At 44.3% G+C, this 27,222-nt stretch overlaps 1 protein-coding gene across 3 annotated transcripts in view; it reads left to right on the plus strand.

Moving 5' to 3' along the window:
- LOC147013644 (voltage-dependent P/Q-type calcium channel subunit alpha-1A-like) overlaps window positions 1–27,222 on the plus strand; it is a 316,279-nt gene that overhangs the window by 234,294 nt on the left and 54,763 nt on the right. For all 3 annotated transcript variants that reach the window (XM_085855714.1, XM_085855712.1, XM_085855713.1), the window contains exons 35-37: window positions 16,577–16,668; window positions 19,191–19,341; window positions 24,821–24,948. In XM_085855714.1, the coding sequence (XP_085711840.1) occupies window positions 16,577–16,668; window positions 19,191–19,341; window positions 24,821–24,948 (371 nt within the window). The remainder of the gene's footprint in view (window positions 1–16,576; window positions 16,669–19,190; window positions 19,342–24,820; window positions 24,949–27,222) is intronic.

The following is a 27,222-nucleotide window of genomic DNA, read 5'->3' on the forward strand; positions in this document are numbered from 1 at the left end:
CTTTTTGAGGGATCATGACTATTATATATGACTGATTAAGAAAAGTAAACATGTATTTGAAGACTACTACCATACAGTTATTGCATGAAAAAATTTCAAGCTTCTGGGATGGTTTAATAAAAATATTTATGGGGTCTCAAAGTTGGGTCTTCATACAAAACCAACATTTTTTTTCTGGATTTCAACTGATCAGGTCATAAAATTTAATAGAGATATACTCAGTTTTATGTTTGTTTCTTACAGAGCAGTTATAGAAGAATAATCTCTGAAAATTTCAAGGCTCTTGCATTAATATTTAAAAAGTTGTGGGAGTTTAAAAGTAGCCGTTCATTTTGTGATGCTCGCAACGACCATAAAAATAGGGCTACAACCACATTTTCAACCCTCAATATCTCGGAGTTGACCGCATCTATGGACCTAAAATTTTACGCAGCTTCATTTTGATACCTGGGAACTATTTTATGAAAGTTTAAAGTAAATCTGAGGGGGTCAACTGGGAACATTTTCTTAAATTTGGTGATTTCAGATGGAATACTCTATATGCGATGCTATATGGATGGAATACTCTATATGCTATATATGGATGGAAAAAACATGTTCTACAACTGATTTACAAATAATAGAGTACAAACTTTGTCAATGTGCTCACATTGTATTCGTACTGTACATACTTTGTAGATGATCTAATATTCAATATAGTACGTACTTTATATAAATATATGTGTGTGTTGCTGTCAATCGGCCCCGTGACTGCCCTGCGCGAACAGCAGTGCTGATAATATTCCACCGTTAAGCACAACCATATTGGTCTGATTGGCTCTTGGGAAAATGTCTCATGGCCCCGCCCCCATCAGTCTGATTGCAGTCGTAGTCCTGACCACTCCTGATTCCTTCCTATCCTTAACAAATGGATGCAGTTTTGTGTACTTTTTCGTGGAATCCTTTCCAGCTATTAAATTTTTGATTAGTTTGCACCTTCCTGCTGTAAATGCAGTATATTGGTGTTTAAACAAAGTTCGTAGCTGAAACCAATTTTGAGTTAGTCTGTTAGAAAAGAGTAAGAAGAAGAATGACAAATGGGCACTTTTGGGTCTCTCATTCTTCTGGTTCAGCGATGATGTCCCAAAGTTTAATGAGCATTACTCCGAAATTCTCCTCAAATGACTGGTAGGTAATTTATATGTTTATCAGTTCTATCTTGGTAGTTTTTTTTTGATAATTTATGTTGTAATGAGCCAAAGGAGTGTCTGTGTCCTCCCTACATCAGAAGTCTACAGACTTCTTGATAGATCTTTGACTGCTTTGATGATATGGAGGAAGAAACCCCCCTCCCCCCACCGCATCGACTCTTCGGACGACTATGACAAGTCGTCCCCCATTGCGTATAGAATTCAGGTACACAAGTCAACTTACTTGGACATATTTAATGGTCACCACATTAGCCATGTCATAATTGACAGTGCAGACACCAGAAACACGATATGCCTATCAACCACTAAACGGCCTGGGACTCCCCATGGAGAAGAGTTCCCAATCAGCACACCAGTCCGAAGGCTCCTCTCCACTCACAGTACTCGGCAAAGTCACTTTTGTCATGATCCATGACGATCGGCTGTTTAACTTCAAAGGTCTCGTTGTTGAGAACCTCGATGCTGATGTCCTGGGAGGAAAGCCTTTTATGGAGCTGAATGTCATTTCGGTTATCCCAGCTAAATGCCACGTTATACTCAAAGACGGGTCAATTTACCACTACGGTTTGTCTGGCATCACCCTCACTCAACAAACTATTCGCCATGCTCATATGCTACATGCCCCTCCCCAAACTACAACTGTATGGCCGGTGAATACATCGAATTGGACCTTCCTGATAATCTGTGACTCCACATACAGTACACCCTTGAACCTCGCTGTGATAATGGGCTCATCTTCCTCCAACCAAAATATTCCCCCCTCCCACCAGATCTGATATCAAGCATGTCGAACAAGACCCACATTGGTAACTCGACCAATAACCCCCAGATTGTTTGGTCCCATGAACACTTTTGCCAAAATCGTTCCGTCTTCGTTCCTTCAGACATCACCATCGATACACCTACCATTACACAACCCAACTCCAGGAAAGCTCTCTCATCGAGCCAAACCATTGTCCTTCCACACCCTGAAGACCATTTGTGAATTGTCACTGACGAGCCGGAAAGAAAAAAAGGAAGAGGGGCCACCCTGTATGTCACTTGCAGCGGAACCTCACAGCTTGCGGGCTTTTTCAGCACCAAACTGTGGTGCCACCAAGTCACCCACCTTCCCTGCAAATTGAAGCACTCGATCGCTATTGCTATTAATCACTTTGGTCCATTCATCATCCTGTCCTTCCATAAAGCTTGCATACTGACTGACATTAAACCATGTGCACAACCTTTTGAAAAGCTATGCCGAGGAAAATTCTCAGCTATTTCCCATATCTCCACCTTCTTGTCATCAGGCAGTCATTACCAGGCATCAGTCCACCACCTTGCAGGCTCTGATAATTGACCCTCAGATTTCACCTGCCAGAATGCCTCCGATTATGACAATCACCACTGTCAAGTTTGTTCATCTGTTGAGCGGACGGAAGACTGTGTAGTCCATCATTCCTCCATCCAAGACATCCTCACCGGTAAAATCAAGTTGCCTTTCACAAACTGTTCAGCCTGGTTAGCTCTGTGGTGCACAGATTTACGCCAAACGCATGCCCATCTCAAACAAGGTACCAAACCTTCAAATAAGCCAACGAATATCAAAGATGTGAAAAGGTACTTGAATTCAGCCACCATATCAAAAGGTGAAATGTTGGTTGTCCAATGTCACGACCCCTTCCAACCTACCCACGAATGTATTGTCATCCCACATCTGGTCCTGGATGGCCTTACAACGGCTCTCCACATCAAGCTTGATCACCCATCTTGCCATCAGCTCAAGCAAGTGATGCATCACCATTTCTTTGCCTTTGACATGGATAAGTCAACCATGTAAACACCAGTTGCTACCACTGCACATCCCTGCAAAAGATCACTCCATGTGCCCTCCCTTGATTGACCGATGATCCTCCTGAGACAATTGGTGTGACTTTTGCAGCAGATGTTCTAAAACGCGAGTATCAGTTGATCCTCGTCTTGCATGAATACGTATACCTCCTACAACTGTGCCTCTCTTATTGACGACGAAAGTCATGGCACTTTGTGATGCTGTGCTCCGTCTCATTGCTGAATTTCGATTTGTGGATGGATCCCGCCCCCGCAGTCAAGTCTCTCACCAATGACAAGCTCCTGCAAGATCACCACATCCATCAAATTTGGTTGCACCAAAAATCTCAACGAGAATCTTTTTGCTGAGAAAGCTGGACAGAAATTGGATACCAAACTGCTACACCAAGACCCATTAGGAGGCACAGACTCACCTCTCCAGCTTTCCATAGCTCCTACCCAATTAAACTCGCACATCAGATCCCTCAGTTTGTCCCTATTGGAAATGTGGACTCAACGTGACCAATTTACTTTCCACTAGATCCCAGTCCTGTATCAGAACTTTATAAGAGAGCAGCATGCACTACACACCAAGAACCATGCTCATAGCGAAAAGTCAAAGTTCCCATTAGGTGCCTGCCCTGCCACACCGACAGTTTATGTTGGAGACCTCGTATATTTACACTTGGATGGATCTAAATCTCGAGCACATGATCATTTCCTGGTCGTGTCTGTGGACGGGAACTGGTGCAACATCCAAAAGTTTGCTGGCTCCCTACTCCAATGCTCATGTTACGATGTACGACAATCCGAGTGTTACAAGGTACCAGTGTGGCCTATGCTAATCAGCCTGAATCCACACAGTGGCTCCTGGGGAGATTCTTCCTGCGATGAAGATGAACCTGCTCTGCCATCTACAGTTCTACCCCTCCCGATCCACCTTACATACTTCTTATCCTGATCTGATAGTCCGATTATACTACAAAGTACAAGCGAGCAAACGGTGAAGGTCACCCAATTGTACCTGATTTGGCGGTGGCATGCACGGGAAGCAGAAGAATGGAAGATGTTTATTCTATTTATAAGGGTTTATTTATAAGGCATGCATGGAGAAAGGTGAATGGGAAATGCAAAATGAAACAAACCAAGCAAGTCAATATCCACAAATATGGATGTGGGAAACGAAAACTTATACATAAGGATGAATAAACAATCCTCACCCCACTAGGTACGAGAGACCACACTCTTATGAAACAATGGGTTAAGCAAGCGAGGATTTCTCGATAGCACGATGCTGAGTTGTATGCAGGGTAATAGTGCAGCTCGGGAAAAGGAAGGGTGCAGGAGCAATTCAGTGGAGGCGAGGGAATGTGAGGCAGCATCCACAACTCCAAAGAACAGTCCAGTTCCGGGTTACAGTTCCTCTTCCGGTTCCGGGTTTGGAGCATTGACAGGTCTCCTTAGGAGCTTTCTGCTGACGATCTCAAAGATAAGTTTCCGGTCGTTATTTGTCCCGTTTTAACTGTTTATTTTCTCACCTACATGTTACTGTGTGTTCCTAGTTCGGTTTTGTTTCAAAAATCGTGATATTTTGTGAGTTTTTGGCGACATCTTACCGGATGTTTGAGGCCAAGGCTTGAGGCATAGGCTGAGGACTTCCGGTTCCCCTCAGTGTACGATCGTTTTATTTGTTTTTTTCTACCCATTACCTTCAATTTCTATCCTCCCCACTTTCCTAACGTCCCCCATTTCTCCCAACTAATCTCTCTATTTCTTATCTTAAAAAAATTAAAAAACTGCCACCTTTCTCCTCATTCTGCTTCTTCTTCTTCTTCTTCTTCTTCTTCTTCTTCTTCTTCTTCTTCTTCTTCTTCTTCTTCTTCTTCTTCTTCTTCTTCTTCTTCTTCTTCTTCTTCTTCTTCTTCTTCTTCATCACCTCTTCTTCTTCCTCTTATTCTTGCTCCTCTTCTTCTTCCTCGCATTTTTTCTACAACACTTCCATAACCTAATCTGTTGAAAACTCTCTCAAACATTCATAATAATAACAAAAACGATATCTTATAATGCATCATCTTCCTCTCTCACACATGTGGTTCTCTTTACTGTTTCATAATGCACTACTCTTCTGCTATTTTAACAGACTGCTCTCATTTCGACCTCTCCTTCATTCCTTGCCTAAAAAATCCAACTGTTGCAGCGTTTCTTCTCTCCATTCTCTGAATTCGCCTTTATTGCATCCATCAGGATTTGTGTTAAATCGCATCTCTGACCTAAAACTTAAAAAAAAACCCAGTTTGCTAAGAATGTTCGCTTTTCATAAACCATTCTTTTTTTCCAACTTCAGTGCCAAGTGCCAACTCACCCTCTCACCCCTCACTCTCACTTTCAAAGCAACCATCCCACTCTTCTCCCTCCAAGCCTCCCTCTCACCTCTCTCCAAAATTCCCCACTCACCTTTGTTCCACCTTTCATCCCCCTCACCCATCCTTCTCAAAGTTGCCCCCCCACCCACTCATCCACAAAGCTGCCTCCTTCCACTACCCTCTCACCTCCATCTCTTCACTCCACCTCCTCAAATCCTCAACTGCCTTCTTCCCCCTCTCTTGTTCCCTCTCTCCCGCAGCACCACAGGGCCTTTTCTCCTCCTTATCCAGCCCCCTCCCCTAGCTATTTTGCAATCCCCCACACTCTTCCAACAACCCTCCTTACCTCCCCTCCTCGTCCCTTGTCCTACCCTCCCCCTCCCCCCCACCCCCAGCACCCAAAGCCTCCTCCCCTACCTCTTCATTAAAAGTGTGGACCTCAAATATCCGGGGCCTTCGCTCAAACCTTTCAGATCTTTCCATACAGGTTGCCACTGACAAACCAGACATAATCTGCCTAACAGATACTTTTCTCCCCCAAGACGTGTCTGACTCCCAAGTATCTCTCCCTGGTTACTCCCTCCTCCGGTATGACAGACCTGAGCCTCGTCCTGGTGGAGGAGTTGCTCTCTTCATCAAAGACTCTATTCCTCACTCTCCATGCACTGCTCTCATTCCCCCACACCCCCAAGAATACCTCTGGCTACGGCTTCCCCTCCACTCCAACCTCATGTTTATATGTGCACTGTACCGTCGACCAAACAGTGATGCCTCCATCTACACCTCACTATCCGAAAACATGGACCATCTTCTATCTTCTCATCCAAACTCTCTCTTCCTCTTATGTAGCGACTTCAATTGTCATCATGCCAGCTGGCTCGGTGTGGGTACCTCTCTCACCTGTCATGGCACCTCAGCAAAAGCTTTCTGCGACTCATTGGGACTGACTCAATCGGTCAACTTCCCTACCCGGATCTCAACCAATGGTACTCCAACTCTTCTGGATCTGATTTTGACAAATTTCCCTGACAACATCTGCTGCTTTTCCTTTGCTCCAATCGGTTCTCCTAACCACGTGCTTGCCAAAGTGGACATCTCTCTGGCTATTATCAGAGAACTATTATCAGAGAACCTCACTGCCGTCGAGTCTGGCATTTCACTCAAGCCGACTGGCAGGGTCTCCAAGCAGCCATCAAACTTATAGACTGGTCTCCTATCGCCACTTTCTCCAACATTAACTCATCCTGGGAATTCTTTCAAAGAAACTTGCTCTCCCTCATGCACAGATTTATCCCCTCTCGTCTTCAGTTGGCCTACCCTTCCTCCCGCCCTTGGTTCACTGAAGCTTGTGGCGAGGCAGTTGTCCTGAAACAACTTGCCTTTGCCTCATGGAAAGCAAACCAAACTGATGGCAATCTCAGTTCCTTCCATAAAGCTCGGAACAAGTGTGTATCTACCCTCAGGAGAACCAGAATACAACATCTTTGTCATCTCAAGTCTGAACTCTCAAACCTCTCTCCCTCCTCAAAATCCTGGTGGCGTCTAATCAAATCTGTTTCTGGTGTATGTTCCCCCCCAATCCCCCCTTACCTCAAATGGCCGCACTGCTGATACCGCACGTGAAAAAGCTGAATGCCAAAACTCGGTGTTTGCAGCTAAATCTTGTGTCAAAAACCCATCACTTTCTCTACCCACCTTACCCAGTCGCACCCAACTGTCCCTGGACTCTGTGTCCTTTTCTCCTGACAAGGTGGAGAGCTTGCTGTCAAACCTCGACTCAGATTCTGCAACGGGTCCAGACGGCATCAGCCCACGTGTCCTGAAAGCCTGCTCTTCTGCTCCTGCTCACCCTCTCTCTGTTCTATTCACCCTCTCATTTGCTCAAGGTCATCTGCCATCTGCTTGGAAATCTGCAAACATCACTGCCCTGCATTAAAAAGGTGCAAAAACAGATCCCTGCAACTCAAGACCAATCAGCCTTCTCCCAATGATCAGCAAGGTTATGGAATCCATCATCGCTTCAGACATGAAATCCTTCCTCTTCTCCAATGGCTTGATTTCCGATCATCAATTTGGTTTCAGACCAGGTCACTCTACCCTGGATATGCTGCTTCTGCTCTCCCAACAATGGATGGAGGTATTCAATGCCAGACAGGAAATCCGAGCCGTTTCCCGGGACATATCACGTGCTTTTGACACAGTCTGGCACCCTGCCCTACTCACCAAACTCTCTTCCCATGGTGTCCAAGGCCATCTCCACTCATGGCTCACAGACTTCCTCTCCTGTCACAGTCAACGTGTGGCCCTAATAGGTCATGTGGAGGTGGGTCGGTTCATTCAGTTTCGTTGTGCAGATCACCAATCTAAACGAAATTCACCATGTATATTCATGAGAACACACCATTGAAATTCCTACTTGTTTCCATATGCACAAGTTGACACACCGACAATTATTACCATTTGAAATTACCGCCGTGAAGTGGGCCTGGCATGCTTGTAATCGCGGAGGAAACGACCAGGAAACAACAAATCAAGATGGCGGCGCCCATGGTTGTCTGGTGATTTTGAGTGATTTTTGGTCTTTCAACTACCAAATATGCGTTGTTTCACACTTGGGCGGGGAGGATGATGAGAAAGTGATGCAATTCACAGATAAGAGCTGGCTTAAGGTATGTGAGTGTGCGAAGGCTTGGTGCGACGCCACAGATAGTGAAACTATCAACAAATGCCGTTTGCTGGCTGATCAAATTATGAAACTGCTGCCAATGACTGATCCTCCTGCGGATGCCGGCTGTCACCGGTTCTGCTATGCGTCGTTTTGTAACAAGGATCATATAAAACGTACTGAAGCCAGGAAAAGGAAATCAGAAGCCAGCACTACTGCAGTTTCTGCTAGAGCCAGTGAGGTGGTGGGCGGACGAGAAGAAGAGGGGCACTCATACCACAAAATACGTAGAAAATCCCTCAGAATCTCTGTAGAAAGGGTGGCTGGCAAATCAGCTGGTGTACTGCCAAGAATTTGTGTGATATGCCAGAAAAAAGACAAATTCATCCGTGTCAAAGGAAAATCTCAACGTGATCAGTTGTCCCTGGCAGAAACACAGGATGGAGGAAAGCTGAGGGAAATTGCTGAGCAGAGGAGAGATGAACGTGATGTGAGAATAATGACAACTATGAAGGATAAAGACTGTGTGGCGCTGGAAGTTTGTTATCACCGTAAATGTTATTACGAGTATGTGAATGACACATACCACTGACAGAGAGTGAAAGTAAACTCCAAACTCAGAAAGTGAACTATGACTCAACATTTGACATTTTCTGTGATAAAGTAATCCAGGTTAGACTCATTGATGGAAAGCAATCTATACATATGAAGAAGTTGTGTGAGATGTTCAATGACCGACTCAGAGTATGCGAAGGTCAGGATAAGGCCAACGACCAGGCAACAAGACTGAAGAAAAGACTGCAGGAACGGTACCCAGACATGATTTTCTATCGTCCACCAAAAATATCTGAGAGCGAAGTGGTGTACATGAAGGACATTGATATTGATTCCATTGCTCAGGCTGCTGTTGTAGACAGTAGCTCTACAACAGAAACAGAGTCAACTACAGAGGATGAAGCCAGTCAGGGTCCACAGCAGGGTGACTCAGACCTCAATTTACATGTTCTATACTCGGGAGCACTCATGGTAAGGGATGACCTGAACAAACACCAAAGTTTAGACATTACATGGCCCGACTTGGAAATGGTGGAGCCAGGACTAGAGCTTATACGGGCAACTCGTACTTCGAACTGGCCGAAACACCTTGCGATCACGAGATCGTCAATGCCCTGGTACTTTGCGTACGATCACCTAAACTATGCAAGATACTTACCCGTTTACTGGCTGGAAATGGCCGGGCTGGAGCACTCCCACCCAGACACCTATCAAGCGTTCATGGACGGCAAATGGACTGCCCAACGGCATACTCGTTATGGATTTAGTAGTGTTGCGTGTGATCAGATCATAGAGCAGACTTTAAATCGGGACAGCAAGACCAGTGGAGGCATCATTGGTTACACTCAGAAAAGCACAGCTGTGAATAAGTGGATCCTGTCCCAACCAGCACATGCGGAAATCGCAAGGAAATGTGAGTCCATGGCGGGTATCCACAACGAACCCCGAACGAGAAAGGATTTGGATGTGTCGAGCTCGAAGAAGAACGAAGCAGTGGTGGTACAAGTGATGGACACAGTACTTCAAATGATTAACCCTTTCTCCGGCACTCACCTTGAACTCGTCAATATTAGTTAGGTGTCATCGCACCGCCAGCCACTTCCGCGGACTTGATGAATGCATATGTCAAGGGAGAGAATGCTGTCGTGCAATTCATGCGTGATCGGCTTCTCTCGGGTGAGGTCCCATTCTTCAGTCCGATTTCGAAGGCCAAATTGGCAACTTTCTCGAAGGCGCGACTCCCTACCAGCAGACGCCGAAGGTTGAAATTGTGAATGAACATTGTCTTTTCACATGACTGCTGTTGATTGGCGAGTAAAGCAATGTAACACTCCACGATCTGCTCGCATACCCACTGGCGAACATATCTTTCCTGCTGGCATCCGGTGATGGTTCGATTGCTAAGACGGACAAAGCCAAATTCCGCAACCATATACTGAAACTGGGGTCCGATTGCCGTGTGGACGCTCGGCCTATCCAAGGTGCAACAATTGTGGATGGAATGGCCGTTATTCAGGCGATAAAGGCTGGCTCACTGCCTAACACTTTCGGCAAAATGGAAGAGATGGTGCTGAACATCGTAGTGGCCAAAGCACGACATAACCAATTTTCGAGACTGCACGTGGTGTTTGATACTTACCCAAGTATCAGCATCAAGTGCCTGGAGCACGCCAGACGAGCGGACAGGGTGGGCGATCTTCAGGTACGAACCATCTACAGACGTGATCAAGCCCTTCCAAAACAGTGGGCCAATTATCTCCTGTGCGGAGCCAACAAGGAGGCGTTGATAGAGTTCATCGTCAAATCGTGGACGAGAAACATCTCTCCGTCAAAACTGGATGACATGCTGTTGTACGTCATTCATGCCGGCAAATGTGAGAAAATCAAGGCGTCGAATGGTGTCATGACTGTGTCGTCAGTACCTGAACTTGAATGTGACCATGAGGAAGCTGACACGAAGCTCCTGCTACATGCCGCTCACGCGGGACAGAATGAAGAGTCGGTGCGCATAGAGAGTTTCGACACCGATGTGTTTGTGTTGGCATTGGCTCACTCGAAGTCGATTCGGGCGCAAAATTTCCATCTGGTCACAGGAAGTCCCAAGGACATTATCGTCGTTGACATTAGGAAGCTGAGTAATGCCCTGGAAAGTTCTGTCTGCGATGCGTTGATAGGTTTGCACAATTTCACGGGAAGTGATACCACCAGTGCATTCCACGGTAAGGGCAAAACAAGGCCATTTGACTTGATGATGAAGGGTCCCCATCTCATCACCTGTTTCGGGAGAATTGGTCGAGAATTCACGCTAGATCAGAATATCATTCACGACCTGGAACAATTGGTCTGCGCCATGTACAATCAGCCGACCATGAAGAGTGTGGATGAGGCTCGCTACAAGCTATTCTGCAGCCAGTCGCTGGGAGAACAGAAGTTGCCGCCTACAAGCAACGCTCTGATGCAGCATTGCAAAACAGTGAACTATCAGTCTGCAATCCACCACCGCGTGATAGAGGTTTATAGAAGCCCCTTCTCCTACATTTCACGGATGGATGGAACGCAACGGAGCACTGATTGTTCACTGGCTGAACAAACCACCAGCGCCGAAAGAACTGTTAGAGGCGACGAAATGTAATTGCAAGAAGACGAAATGCGAGACCAACCAGTGTTCTTGCCGGTCAAAAGGACTGTCCTGCGCAGAGTGCTGTGGGTGTCAAAACTGCGCCAACGATAAACAGACCCGTGCAGAAATGGAACTTATGAATGATGAAAGCAGAACTGACGACGATTCTGACGACGAACTGTGAATGCGGGTGTCACACTGCTTTTGCTGTGGTAATCTACTACACAGTAGTATTCAGATTGGTTAGCATGTAATAGTGGACTTGAGTTTTGTAATAACAGCAGTCAAGAGCCTAGTTCAGCAACCGCTTCAGAGCAAGAAATACTGGAGTTCTAAGACAGTAATCCTCTTGTGGCGGTTCTACTTTTCATCTGGCTGAGTCGGGCAGTGTCTTTGTCTTTGATTTAATCCGAAATCGCCAATGTAACTGTCTTTAATAGGCGCTGTAACTGCCTTTAATAGTTAATGTACCTTTAATAGCCAGTGTGGCTGCCTTTTAAGAAAAATGTTGCCTTGGTCAACTCGAAGGCCTGTCTGGTCGGTCCAGACGTTTTCAGCCGGTAAAAATAGGTAACTGCTTCGGTTTACAACCTTTAATTATAAACATCTTTAATAACAGTGAATAGGGCTCTGTATAAACATATTGTATCATTTTAAGACCTCACAAGAGTTTTCTTTGACATACATATCAGTATTACCTTGATTCTTCATTTCTGTGTCAAAATCGTGCTTTAATGTTCGGTGTATCTTTAATTGCCAAAAATGTCCAATTGTGTCACATCCTCGACGTGGAAACAAGTGGATTTGGACTCAGCGTATAAAATTCTTCAAGTATGCCAAATTTCATCCAGATTGGTCATCTGCACAACGAAAATCATTTTCTGAAGGTAATAGTGAGTACCTCCACATGGTCTATTAATGGAGGTCTTTTATCCCCTCTTCCTGTCCAGGCTGGAGTTCCTCAAGGTGGCGTTCTGGGCCCTGTTCTTTTTCTGGTTTTCATCAATGATCTTCCGACTCTCTGGAAAATCCTCTATATCTCTTTGCTGATGACTCCACCCTCTGCCGTACCATCGGTCATCCCTCAGACCGGCAAGCAGCAGCTTCTTCGCTCACTGCAGATCTGGATAAAATCACAAACTGGTCCAACACGTGGAACATGTCTTTCAATCCAGACAAATCTCACACTCTCACAATGTCTCTTCGAAAGGATCGTTTAGAAACCCCCCCATCCACTTTCTCAACAATCCTCTGGAAGAAGTCCTTTCTTTCAAGCTTCTGGGCCTCACTATCTGCCGTGACCTTTCCTGGGAAAGCCACATTTCAAACCTCGCCTCCAAAGTCAGTCGCCGACTGGGAATCCTCCATCGTGCAAAGGCCTTCCTCGGTCCTCCTGAGCTCCTGACCACTTACAAAGCTTTTTTCCATAGCCTGATGGAGTACTGCTCTCCCTTCTGGGCTGGTGTTCCTGCCTCCCACCTTTCTCGGCTTCACGCTGGAGAAACCAAGGCATTTCGGATCATCGGCATCTCCCGCAATGAGGCTGAGTCTTTGGGCCTCTCACTCAATCACTGCAGGTTGGTCGGTGGTCTTTCTGTCTTCTACCGTCTCCTCTCCAGCCTTGCCCCCCCTGCTCTCTCTGCGATTTGTCCCCACCACATTTCCTCAGGGCACTCAAGGTCAGCCAACAACCCCCTTCTGGTAAAACTACCAAAATCACGAATCACTGCTCACCTTCACTCTTTCATTCCTCTTTTTTCCCGCCTTTGTAATAAACTCCCTCACTCTATTCTTTCTCATTCTTCCCTCCAGGCTTTCAAAACAGCTGTTCAACACCACCTCTTATCACCCCCATCCAAATCCTCGATCTTTTCTACCCCCGATAATCTACCCAAGCCCACCTCCTTCAAATTCCTGCTTTCCTTCCTGAAAGTCCCTATAATGTCCATCTCCTATTCCCCATGTTCCCCGTCCCATCCCTCTCCCTTCCACAGATCTCCTAATGTGTCTGTTCCCCACTGTTTTGTCCCTCCCGCTCCTGCCCCTCTTGTCTTATGCCCCCTTGATGTGCGTTGTGTGTTAGCTCTCACACGAGCCTCGACAAGGTATACAAAAAAAAAACAAAAAAAAAAAACACTCCTCCCTGTCTGGATGATGAAGCAGAGTGGGAGACAAGAGCCAGAAAAATGGTGAGCGAGAGAAAAAAAATGATGTCTCACTGCATCTCTGCTATGTGCATAAATCTAGCCCCAGTCTTCATGAACTCTTTTGTTTTTCACGTAGCTTCCTTTCTGGCCCGCCCTCTGTACTCTGGGACCATCTTCGCCTGCGGTGGGTCCCGTAATCGGCTGCCTGCTACTTTTGGGAGGTGCCATCCTCCGGGACATCCCACAAATATGGCAGCCCCAATAAAAAACAAGTCTATCCCCTCTTCAGGGCTCCACAGCACATTACGCCAACATGGCTTGTGGTGCACCAGCAAGACAAGACAGATTGCAATTGGTCCTTTTGAAGCGCGAAGCGCTTCTGTTGTCTGTTTTCTGAAAGTCCTCATCTGGCCCCGCCTGCTAACAAGAGGTTTTTATGCATACAATCATCTCCTAGCTATACTGTCTATAAATTACATTCGCCGCCTCCTTCACGTCATGTGTAACAGGCGACTTACTCTGACAGGTCCCTGATACAGGCCAATCTAACCGGCTTGAAACACACGGATCATACTATTCTCACAACAATCTAGCTATGGATCACCCCTCCACTGAACAATAATAATCTTAATTTCCTTATCGTGACAACACAACCCTCCCCCCCTCCCCCACACCCTCTCCCTCAGTAGCTGCTCCCATAGAGATTGGGTCTGTCTATTCGTGATACATAGTCAATTTCATGCAAGTTCACATTTTTTATTTTTTTATTTTTTTTACTTTATTTGCTTCTCTAACTCTTAATCTGAGCTAATACACAATATAAATAAAGTTTAGCTTCCTTAACCCAAACAAAGTGAAAAAGACTCTTGATCCAAATCTATTTCTTTGATGGGAATTTTTTATGAACATCATCATTTTCAGCTTATCTGTAATTTACATTTCAGATAAAGTATTGTCATCATGCAATGTCCGTCCATCCGTCCATCTCCTATTTTGACTTCTCCGGCCAAACCGCTGGGCCGATCCAGTTGAAATTTGGCAGCAACGTTCCCCTCGTGACTCGTAACAGGGATTGCAAAGGTCGTTCTGGTCACATGACTTTAAGTAGGACCCACGCATCAGAATGCTAGCAAATTTGGGTTACAACATGAGGCCAAGTTAGGGATGTTATTTTGGAGGTCATGCTGATCACATGACCGGAAGTGTGTCAAAATGGCCGACTTGGCCAATTTTTGTGAAAATCGTGTAAATTCCTTCCAAAATCTTCTTCTCCAGACCCACCAGTCAGAATGCGACCAAATTTGGGTTTCAACATGAGGCAAGGGTAGGGATGTTAATTATATGATGGAAGCCATGCCGATTGTGTGACCGTGTGTCAAAATGGCCGACTTAGTCAACTTTTGGGAAAATCGCATTCATTCCTTTAAAAACCTTCCTCTCCAGACGCACAAGTCAGAATGTTACCAAATTTGGGTTATAACATTAGGACAGGGTCGTGATGTTAAATTGTGAAGATCATGCTAATCACGTGACTGGAAGTGTGTCAAAATGGCAGACTTTGTAACAACATTAGGACAGGGCCCAGACAAGCTGCAGGTCCTGTGAGATCCTATTTTTATTCCTTCTCATAAAGGATCATAAATAAATCTGTGAATCAATAATATTGATGTTTCTGCTGTTGGGTTGGAAGTTTGTGCCTGCTGACTCAACAAACACTAACACTTCCTTTATGTCAAGGTTGGCATGTCTTTATCTGGGTGAATTGAAACTTTTTGTTCAGAAATGCTAAATCTTTTCAGATCATAATTATTCTGACACCTCTCTTATCTATAAATTGCAACAATCAGAATGGAGAAAATATTTGCAAAGAGCAAAAATGAAACAACGTTGCTCTTTTTTTTTTTTTACAATGTTATGGCAACCAAACATTTGAAAGCCTGTTTTCAATCTCCTTGCCTTGCTTTCACTTCTTACTAAGTTCATCTAGCTTTAAATGTTCACCCATTTTCTTATCACCCTCGCCAGAGAGGTGGTTATTGCATTTGGATCCGTTTGTTTGTCTGTTTGTCTTCACAGAATGCGAGTACGTGTATTAATTACATTTGACCTTTTAGAACCCAAAGACCCTTAAAACTCTTAAGACCCCGTTGAACCTTTAAGACCCATAAAATCCTTTAGAGCCTTTAGAACCCAACGACCATTTCAACCCTTTATAACCCTAAGACCATTTAAGACCCTTTAAAATCCTAACACCTTTTAAGACCACAAAGACCTTTTAGATCCTGAAGACCCCTAAGACCCTGCAGACCCCTAATAGCCTTTAAGATCCTTTAAAATTCCTAATGCCCTGAAAGACCCTTCAGATCCCTACTGTGGGGGGCTTGGGATCCTAGGATCCTGAGTTCAAATCCCCCACGGCTGTTGAATTAATACCAGGTGGGGTTGACTCTTCCTGTCATCCTTCCGAGGTCGGAAAAATGAGTGCCAGCTTGTTCGTATCCTGTGTCGGAGCGGCGACCCATCCAGGATTGTGCCCAATAGCCAAGGAGACTGCTGAGGCACCATCAACGCTCTGCACAGAGTATGGTCCCAATGGATGGATGAATGGATCCATAATAGCCTTTAAGACCCCTAATGCCCTTTAAGACCTATTCGTTCTCGAATAGCCTTTTAAGACCCCTATGACTCTTTAGGCCCCTGACAGGACCCTGAAGGCCCTTTAGCTCCCCAAGACCCTTTAGACCTCCAATACTCTTTAGACCTCCAATACCCCTTAAGACCCTTTGAGAACCCTGATGACCCTTAGACCCCTTTCTACCTTTTAGACCTTCACACCTTTTAATACCCTGGAGACCCATTTGACCTTTAGACCCTTTTTATATGTTTTAGGACCCTTTGGACCCCTTCAGACAATTCTGACCCAATTTAGACCTTAAATTACACTTTTTGGACCCCTTTGACCTTTTAAGTCCCTTTAGACACTTTAGACCCATTTAGACCTTTTCAGATCTTTCAACCTTCAGATAGTTTGACCTTTACAACTTTTCAGATCTTTGACCTTCACAACTCCACCATTTTGACCTTTCATTTAGTACATCCTTCCATTTATTTGCCACACAAAATACACCACTGAAGTCCTGGTGAGGGTCTGCAATCTGATTGTTCTTTCTTGTTTTATTTGTTCTTGACTTCTAAAACCTTGATTTTATGCTTTGCATGTCTGACAGGTGTTTGGCAACATTAAGCTTATTGATGGAAATGGTATTAATGAACACAACAACTTCCAAAACTTCCTGCAGGCTCTAATGCTGCTCTTCAGGTGAGTTTTTAACATGCATCAGCATCTTGAACCATGCTCTGTATTGAGCATCCATTCTTCACAGAGCAGTTTCTTGGCTAAGGATACAATCCTGGATGGGTGGCCACTCCGACGCAGGACGTCAGGGCAACAATTTAGAATTTGTTCATGGTGCCAGCAATATCTCAGCTACTCTTTCCAAAAGACACCTAACTATGAGATCCCTAAGAGTCACCAACTAATACAGCAAATGGGGCACCTAATTGAACGTCTAACTGAGGGACGTAACACACATTGATGAATCACCCTGCATGTGGAACACCAGGACGACAGTGTAAAACTAGACAGATTCGAACCCAGGTTAGAAAGCTCAGAGGCGAGTGTGCGTACCTCTAGGCCATCCTGCCAGGCCTTGAAACATGCATGGCTAAATCATTCATCAATCAGGGCCAAATTTACGAAAGGCGTTTAAGAGTTAGACGCATGTATAATTTAATCGCTAATCGTGTAATGATCACGCATTCGTAGTTAATCTCCAATAGCTGAAGAGTGACTGTAATTCATGATCCAAACCTAATCACAAACATTTAAATAACAAAGAAACTTGTACACGTCGGTGTGGGCATGTGTGAGAGTGTGTTTAAAGGGGAACCAAAAAGCTTAGACAACCTTGATGCTAATCTAGCTTTGATACCCAACAAAATTAGTATGATGGGTCTTTTTCCGATTTCCGAATGATAAAGTAGGTAATTTTGCAATTAAAAGTCGAAATATTATTATTATTATTATTATTATTATTATTATTATTATTCAGATTGGCCGTGACGTTATGAAACAGGCATGGCTAGATTTTGTGCTTGTCCACCACAATTGAAAGAGGATGCCATCCCCAGGATTAAGTGGAAGAAACGGCCGTCGCTCGAAACTGTAACGCCATCTCTACACAGCTATCGGCAGGTGTACACGGTCGACTTGAGCGGTGAATCAAATACCTCTTGCCATTGCCAGGCAGTTGCAAGAGCACCAGAAAAATTCAGGGTTCCCCCCCCCCCCCACCGCACCTACACCATCCTCCCACAATCCCCACTACCATCCACCTACATCGGACCAGCGTGTTCATCTTCAATAACACTTCCGCTATCTTCCTCTGAATCGTTCCGATAAGGCTCAAAACGATACGGCTCCATCATTCTCCTGAAAGCGTTTCCATCACTAATTTGGTCTCCAGTAGTTTATTCACAATCCCACTGATCAGTTTCAACATTCTGAGAACCACAAGAGATGCGAATGACTGTGGAAGTCAGGATGGGAATCCGAGCTCGACACACACTGTTTCTCTATGTGAGCCACGGTTTGGATCAAGGTGGCTTCCAGATGCGACGTCACTGGCAAAATCGAAAATTGACACTGGATTTCTTTTGACACTTTGTGATAGGCCAAAAAAATTCAAAACATTCTTTTTCCCTTCAAATTAGACCGTAATTCATGATTTGGTAGTTTACATGGGATGGTGATTGCAGAAACATGAAGAGTGCTTGAATCAACTCAGGAGGAGGCAGAAGAGGATATTAATGGGACCGTTCACCGACGTTCATCGAGAATCTTCGAGGAAAGATGTAATGCCCTGGAGAAGGATGACAGTATCAAATGTGTGTGCCTTTGCCTTCATCTTCATCCTCCTCCAGAGTTCTCAGATGTCCCTGGCAGAGGATTTTTGGCGCTCTGGGAAATGGGCTGCCATCCTTTTTGAAATATCTTCCCATGCGAGCTGCTTTAAAAAAAAAATCTGCACATGTGTCACCTCTCCCGTCTTGGATTGTTCCTTGGTTAACCTCGATTACTTCGATTCAAACCATTTGTTGCTCGTCCCCCTCTTTTCTTTCCTGACATGATGCCGTCGTTGGAACACACAAACGAAAAATTGATTCCGCAAAGGCCGATGCCGAGTCATTTCAGTGAATTGATTGGGTAACCTCTTATATGGCGTACTGAACAAAAGAAATGTTCAAAAGGCATTGGATCATAACTTAAGAGCGCACAACTAATCGGCTGTTGAGGAGCGTGCAACTAATCGGCTGTTGAGCGTGCAACGAATCGGCTGTTGAGGAGCACAACTAATCGGCTGTTGAGGAGCGTGCAACTAATCGGCTGTTGAGCAGCACAACTAATCGGCTGTTGAGGAGTGCACAACTAATCAGCTGTTTATCTCCTTTTGAAGTTGCTATATAGACGGGTGATTAGCTGTGTGCGTACAACCATATTTTTCTCACCATTTCAGGGTTCGGCGTGTGTTAGCAAGATGCTCACTCAGTGCCTTTCATAAATTTGGCCATAAATGTCTCATCTGCTGTACATTCTATTGGTTTCTGCTATCTGATACTTCATATGTAATTACCTGTGTCCTTCCTTCATTTTGTTCATCTGTTCTCCTCTCAGACCTATTCTACCACTTATTTGGTCTGTTCTGTATATTATTGTTACATTTGTGTCTTTCTTACACTGTCTAATTGATAAATTGCTTGTCCTCTCACCACCCTCTTCAGAAGTGCAACGGGTGAGGCTTGGCAGGAGATAATGCTTGCCTGCCTGACCAATAAATCTTGCGACGATCGCTCTGGTATTCCAGGGGAGGATTGCGGAAGCAACTTTGCATACTTTTATTTTGTTTCTTTCATCTTCCTCTGCTCCTTCTTGGTAAGCTGTCTCCAGCACAACCATGTCCTGTTGTATTTTGTCAGCACACCTTCTAATCAGCGTCGTACATTGAAGCTCAGATAGTTATAGATGAATATACAATGTAAATGCTGTTTGATTAACAGGAAATTTATAGATTTTCTACAGTAAAGGCCTATCTTATGTGGTCCCTCTATAAAGTGGTCACTTGTCTTTGCAGCCAATTTTTCAATTATCGATGATTATATTTAAATCACATTGATCTTGAGTCCACGAGCTAAATGTGGCTATCATTTGATTGTCCATTGCACAACTTATTAACATTTCAGTATCCTTATTGGGAGTTACCAGGAAGCATGCTGTATATGATGTGCTGTATTTCAAAGCATTGTATTAGGGTGACCATAATATAACTTTCATAAAAGAGGACACTCTGGAGAGGGATACTGACAAAAAAAGAAAAGAAAAAAAACAAAGCACACTGGAGAGGGACGTTGAGGTGCTACATTTTGTCCAGTTTGGTATATGCTGTGGAGACATGGACAAGAAAGAGAACATTGATAAAATGAAAGCATTCAAGATGTGGACATATCAGAGGATGTTCCGCATATACAGGGTGGTGCATTTTATCTGACGGTTTTATTATCCTTATAACTTTTTTGTTTCTAAACCAAATGAAATAAAATTTCGAAACAGCACAGGCACATACCTCACGGTTTTAAAATCAATTTTGATTCTTTATTTCTTAAAAATTACATCAGACAAATGGGCCCCTTTCGAATTTGTGCATTCACCACAGCGGATCATCATATTGTTCATCACCGCAAGCATTGTCTCTTGATCAATAGAGCGGATGGTTGCAGTGATGTTTGCCTTCAATTCATCGATCGATGTTGGATGTTCCTTATAAACTTTGTCCTTCGGAAATCCTCATAGGAAGAAATCTGGTGGAGTTAAATCTGCCAAATCAAAGTGTGCCTCATCTGTCATGATGACCTTCTTTGTGAAATTGGCATACTCAATGCATTTTAAAACTCGAGGGGACCGAGTGCAAAACCTCCGCCGCCAATACTGCTGGGTCACTTAAGTGAACCTGATATCCTATTCATTGTAGGTCAAATCGGATCAGACTCTACTGAACCACGATTGAATAAACTAAACTTGATCGACGCACATGCAGAAATGCCAAAAAAAAAAATCTAAATTTTTTTGAAAAAAAAGGTGCAAAATTTGTTTTTTTTTTCTCTCTAAAAATTTTTTCTTTTGGGGGTTGGAAATCACTTAAAACATGTAGAAATGCAAAAAAAAATTTCAAATATTCTTCAAATAAAATCGAAATTTTTTTGAAAAAAGTTGCAAATTTTTTTTTTTTTTCTTGAACAATTTTTTTTTTTGGTTGGCAATCACTTAAAACATGTAGAAATGCAAAAACAAAAATTCAAATATTTTTTCAAAATGGCCGCCATAGCGGCCATATTGGACGTTGGACGAAGTCCAAAATCTAATGGCATGATCCTTGGACCATACCTAATCCCCCCACCAAGTTTCGTCGAAATCCGTTGAGGAGTTTTTCCATAATACTGTTCACAAACAAACAAACAAACAGGGGTGAAAACAGTAACCTCCGTCCATCTTCGATGGCGGAGGTTAAATATCATGCCATACAATACTATATCGTTTTGACCTTATCTCTCAATGGTGAAGAATCACTTTAAAAATTAAAGAAAACCCCTATCCAGATCCGGATTCGGATCTTCACCAACATTGAATCAATTTGTCCTTGACACACACCCAACCTGTCCACCACAAGTTTCGTTCGAATCCGTCCATAACTTTGTGAGATATCGTGTTGTATATCAGTTTTGCCCTATCTCTCAATGGTGAAGAATCACTTAAAATATTCTAATAGTTGGAATCGGATCCACATCTTCACCAAAATCTAATCAGTTCATCCTTGTCTGTCACACATATCAAACCTATCCACAAAATTTCATCTGAATCCGTCCAGAACTTTTTGAGATATCCTGCACACAGACAGACAGAGAGGAGGTGAAAACATAACCTCCTTCACCTTCGGTGGTGGAGGTAATGATACTTCGATAGCCTCAATACTTCAGTCACATCATTAAAGTAGATGGTAGACAGAGACAGTTATTGGAGTGGAAGATTGATGGAAGACATAGAAGAGAAAGGCAGAGAAAACGAGAAGGGCACTCGGTAGAGCGCATACCTCCGCCCTGTAACGCCTGATCCATGAGAGCATATCTGGCCCAATACATTTTTGAAATATCATGCTATGTATCATTTTCGAGCCCTATCTCTCAATGGTGAAGAATCACTTAAAATTTACAGGAGTCGGATCCGGATCTTCACCAAAATCGAATCAATTTGTCGTGGTCACACACTCAACCTGTCCACCAAGTTTCATCCGAGTCCGTCCACAACCTTTTGATATATCCTGTGCACAAACAGACAGAAAGGGGTGAAAACATAACCTCCTTTACCTTCAGTGGTGGAGGTAACAAACGTTTTTGAATTGTGTTTCTTCAGGCCACTGCGGAAGCTCGCTGTTCTCTCAATTGGACGTTGCTGCACGTTCATTTTGACTTGAATTCTTCCTTGTGTGTTTGCTGTCAGCAGATCTTCTACTTCCACCAAAGTAGATCCAAGATCTGTCGAAAGAGACACAGTCAACTGTCAAGTTTAGCTGCAAGTTTGCTGACATCGTCAACATCTTCCGACATTCAAGAAGGAAGCCTGTCAGAATGTGTTAAGGGTTCCACTGCTCATCAGCCTCAAAATGGAACAGGTGCCTTGTGTCTTGTGCGATTTGAGACCTTTCTGTCCACGTAAGACAAAACCTGTTTCTAGCTTAATTGTTGCTTGCTAGTCCCATGATATCATGATGAGTCTTACAAGCTTTGTTTATTGATTCTGTTGCTTTATCAGCAGACACTTCATCAGCAGTCTTCCACTCTTTTTCATGACGAAGTTTCCAACTTCAAATTCAGCATTACTTTCCAGAGCTGATTTGGGAAGTTCTTTCATATTTGCAAGATATACTGGACCCCATCTGGAGTCGTTCACCTGATCGTAAATTGTCTGGAGTAGTGCACATGATCATGGTTACATTGACTCAAAGGAGAGCTTCCTATTGCCATCTCTTTCAGCTGAAATAAATTCAGAGCATCTCCATCATGTTCATGTATGTGACCTACAGTTTGAAGTTGGGATTCCCCATATGCTCTTCATTGAAGTCACCCAAGGGACCCTTGAGCACGTCATTCTCCAGAACGTTGCGTAGCTCATTGACGGCATGGGTCAGCCTTGATTGATTTGATTGGAGGGTCAGCAAGAGGGACAGTTATATCCCAAACATCCAACTCAATAGCTTCTGGGTCAGCCTGGTTCCCTGGCCTAATGTTGAAACCCAAATCTGGTAGCATTCTGACTTGTGGATGTGGAGAAGAAGATTTTAAAAGGAATTTACTAAGTCCACCATTTTGACCTACTTAAAGTCATGTGACTGGAATGAGCTTTGCAATCCCTGTTACGAGTCACGAGGGGAACGTTGCTGCCAAATTTCAGCCGGATCGGCCAGGTGGTTTGGCCGGAGAAGTCAAAATAAGAGACGGACTGGCGGACGATGCACGATGACAATACCTTATCTGGAACTCTAATTCCATGAGACCACGTCATAGCAAACCGATCACATCAGAGCGAATCACGAGAGGTTTCCTCATCGGAGCAAACAAACCACGAGGGCAAACCACGAGACCATGTCGGAGCAAACCATGAGATGCTTGTTTGCCAGAGCAACAAAACAACCGCCTCTCCAGCGGACCATCTTGTGTTGAATGCAAAACGGACATTTTTAAACAAAGGGACACAAATCTCACATGGACGATATCCTGAGTTTGTGCAGCCATCTCATGCAGCCCAGACCTGCGCTGAAAAAAATGAACTGCACCTTCTCAAAAAGAGGCAGAACACCGTCTCATGAGACAAAGCCTATTGAAGGAGGCATGGGGAGTGTCAAGGTGGCTGATGAAAATGATTGGGGTTAGGTGTTTACTGGGGGATGGGTGGAGAATTATAGGGACCTATTGGAGAGGGCACGGGAAGGGGCTGAGCAGCTGATGGAGACAATGGGTGTTGGGTGCTTTCCCGGGTGGTGGATGATAGGGGGATGTTAAAGGGAGTATGTAGATGGCCTGAGCGGCTGATGTAGACGATTGGTTTGGGTGCTTACTGAGAGGTGGGGTGGAAGATGATAGGACCTGTTGAAGGGGCACTGGGAGGGACTGAGCAGCCGGACGAAGGTTTGGAGCACGACTTAGCGACGAGAGTCTGTCAGTGGCTGCAGGACAGGGCTGTGGAAGCGAATGCAGACCCCACCAGGAAAAAGAACAGACACACCCTCATTCTTTACGACATACACACAGAGACTGAAATCTCGCAACCTGTGAAATCTTGGGGGTACCACGACAAAGACAGCGCTCCAAACGAAACTCCGCCCAACTGGGTGATTTCCAATACTTTAATTACTCAAGGCAGTGCTGCGAAATAGCTGGGCTCCAAGGGAGGTTTTCAATCATGTTTACAAAGTCATTCTAAGGACCATTACAATGCGGCTTTTCTCTCCCACCAAATGAGACAATTAAGGGGTGGGGGGGGGGCTTTCCTCCTCCCCATAGATGCCAACACATTGGGTTTGGCCATGCTATATCCTTGAAATGCAGAGGATCAGCAGCTTGTACCATTTTAAGGTCCTTTATGCATTTGACTTAGCCAAGGTCAGAATGGAACACTACATCCCAGACTGAAAACAGATGCTCTCACCATTGTGCTCCTTCGTGTGGTTCTTTTTCTCTTTATTTCTGGTCATACTATCTACATTTTATTTATTTTACTCTCTTGTATATAGTATTAAATAATTATCTTGGCATGGCTGTGTGCCATTTGCAACAAGTTGAGAAACGTTTCTAGAGTGGGTGGAACTAATCCTGGACAGATCTCCACCCCATCACAAGATATTCTGCTGGAAATGACAAGCATATGCAATTTGTTCAGGGTGCCAACCATAATTTGCCTCCGATTCATGAAGGCCACAAGGAATCTTCAACATGCATCAACAATCAGCACTGGAAGACATGTCCTTTGACTTAACATCCTTCTGATGGACGGCACACTTATTGATGCATCTCTCCACCAGTGAGGCACCATGGTGGCCGTTTAATAACTGGGTCGAGATTTAAACCCATGACATGTAACTCGAAGGCTGGTGTGTATACCTCTCGGCTACCCTGTCAGCCCGTGTGTATAATTACTGATTATTATTGTGGAGGAGGGAGGAGGCATTCTACGGAGCATGGAGGGAGGGGTGGGGTAAAAAATTCTGTATGTCAGTATATGTCATCTGATCTTCTCACCCGCACATTTTTATCCAAATTCTCATCATATCCTGCTCTTGCTTTTTCACCTCACCTTCCCTTGACAGATGCTGAACCTGTTTGTGGCAGTGATAATGGATAACTTTGAATACCTCACCAGGGACTCATCTATATTAGGTCCTCATCATCTAAATGAGTTTGTGCGAATCTGGGGCGAGTATGACCCTGCGGCCAGGTAAACAGTGATGATTATCTTCATGAACATCGATATTATGTACATACCATGTTTCATCAATGGAGGTTAGCTGCTGATAAGACATCCCTTTCTCAGTCATAGTAAAGTTAAATGTTTTGCACCTTCTATCCCTGATCAAAGTGTTCAGCCTAAGCCTGTGGACATCATTGAGCATCACATACACATTGTAATGTACTAAGTAAGGATATACTTCGATTTTTCATTTGTTGTTATCTTCATGTAATAACGCCAGTCATTTACTTGGAGGTCAAAACCCAATAGTAATGATTAGTACCTGGGGTCAATGGCAAATCAATAAGCCACTGATCAATCATGATTGATGTCATGATCATAAAATATCATGATTTTGGATTGGGGACGATTTGAGATGGTGGTGAACAGCTGTCGAAGACATGGAGGGAAGAATGAGATTGAAGAGGATGTGGAAGTTGGTTCCACAGCCAGGACAAAAAAAAAGAGGAATAAATGAGTGGAGGTGAACAGTGATCCTGGATTTAGGTCTTTTCACTTGGAGGGGGATGCTGATGGAGTGCGTGCGTCCTGCAGATAGCGGAGGAGGGCGGACAAAGCATCGAGAGGAAAGAGGGTGCAAGACCAGAAAGGAAGTGTAAGAAGACAGAGAAATCGAGAGTAATGGATTGATGGACACAATATTTTGAAGCAAACACAGAATTAAGGCATTCTCCTCGACCCTATAACATAAAAACACAACAAATCCTGTTCGGAAAACTCAGCTTTATGAGATGGAAACGAGGAGCTCAGATTTCACCACATGTGCAAAAGAAAAAAACACGAACTGCAAGTGGAAATTTAGATGAGAGAGTGGCAATTTCAAGGTGATTAACCACAATGGTTCTGTTCCTGAATGCAAATCAGACTCACGGAGATAGAGGAACACGATAAATATTTGTGGAAGAGAGGAGTCGAGTTCATAGCATTTCCTGTTAATACAATGAGCTCGTGACGGTCGTGGTTATAACACACACACACACACACACACACACACACACACACACACACACACACACACACACACACACACACACACACACACACACACACACACACACACACACAAACAGACATTTCTCCTTTCACCAATGTATGCAAAAATTATCATGCGGTCCCAAAAACAAGCAAAGAATATGGTGTTGTCATGTCTGAGGCTCACCAACGCGGTCAAACAGAGGTAAGGTGAGAGAGGTTTCATGGCTTAAAATTCAGCTCCAGCCTCCAACTATCCATGAGTGTACAGCCTATTTCGCTGCCATGGCTCACACACATTGGCCAGACAGATCGTGATGGTCCTACCGATCCTCATCAATGTCCCTTGAAACTTCCAAATCCTCACCTGGTCTCACCTGACATAAGATTAGACATTTTACAACCTTACTCTATCTACCGTATCGAGAAATTACATACGAGGTCCGTCTAAAAAGTAACAGGACTGACTTCACAGAAATTTTATTCCAAAAAATATGTTGAAATCACAGCTTGTCCCCTTCAAAATAGTTTCCCTCCAGTCTCACACACTTGTCCATCCTCTTCTTCCACGCTTTGATGCACCTCCGGAAGGCTTCTTCTGGAATCCTCCGGAGCTCCGTCGTCACGGCCCTTTTGATGGCTTCCACATCAGGAAATTGATTGAGACCCTTGATCACCCCCTTGAACTTGGGGAATAGGAAAAAAATTACAAAGGGCCAAGTCTGGCGAATACGGGGGTTGCTCCAGAGTTGGCACGTTCCTCTCTGCCAGAAACTGTCGGATGCTCAGGGCACTGTGAGCAGGGGCGTTGTCATGATGGAGCACCCAGGCGTTGTTCTCCCACAGATCCCTCCTCTTGTCCCGGACTGATCTCATGAGGTGCCGGAGGATCTCCTTGTACACTAATTGATTCACTGTTTGACCCTGTGGTAGAAACCCGAAGTGGACGATGCCCTTGATGTCAAAAAACGCGATGAGCATCACCTTGACCTTCGACTTCGACATCCTTGCTTTCTTTGGTCTTGGTGATGCCGGACTTTTCCACTGACGACTCTGCCGTTTGGTCTTGGGATTGTATTTGAATATCCACGATTTATCGCCAGTAATGACTCTCCCGAGCAGGTCTGGATCGTCCTCGAGGCGCTCGATAATGTCTTGACAGACAGTGACTCTTTGCTGCTTCTGGTCCTCGGACAACAGCTTGGGGACCATCTTTGCACATACCTTGCGCATTTCGAAATTTTCAGTGATGATGCTCCAGACAGTGTC

This window comes from Eptatretus burgeri, chromosome 14, assembly GCF_056783735.1.
Source record: "Eptatretus burgeri isolate ZD-2024b chromosome 14, Ebu_testis_v1, whole genome shotgun sequence".
NCBI classification, from domain to species: domain Eukaryota; kingdom Metazoa; phylum Chordata; class Myxini; order Myxiniformes; family Myxinidae; genus Eptatretus; species Eptatretus burgeri.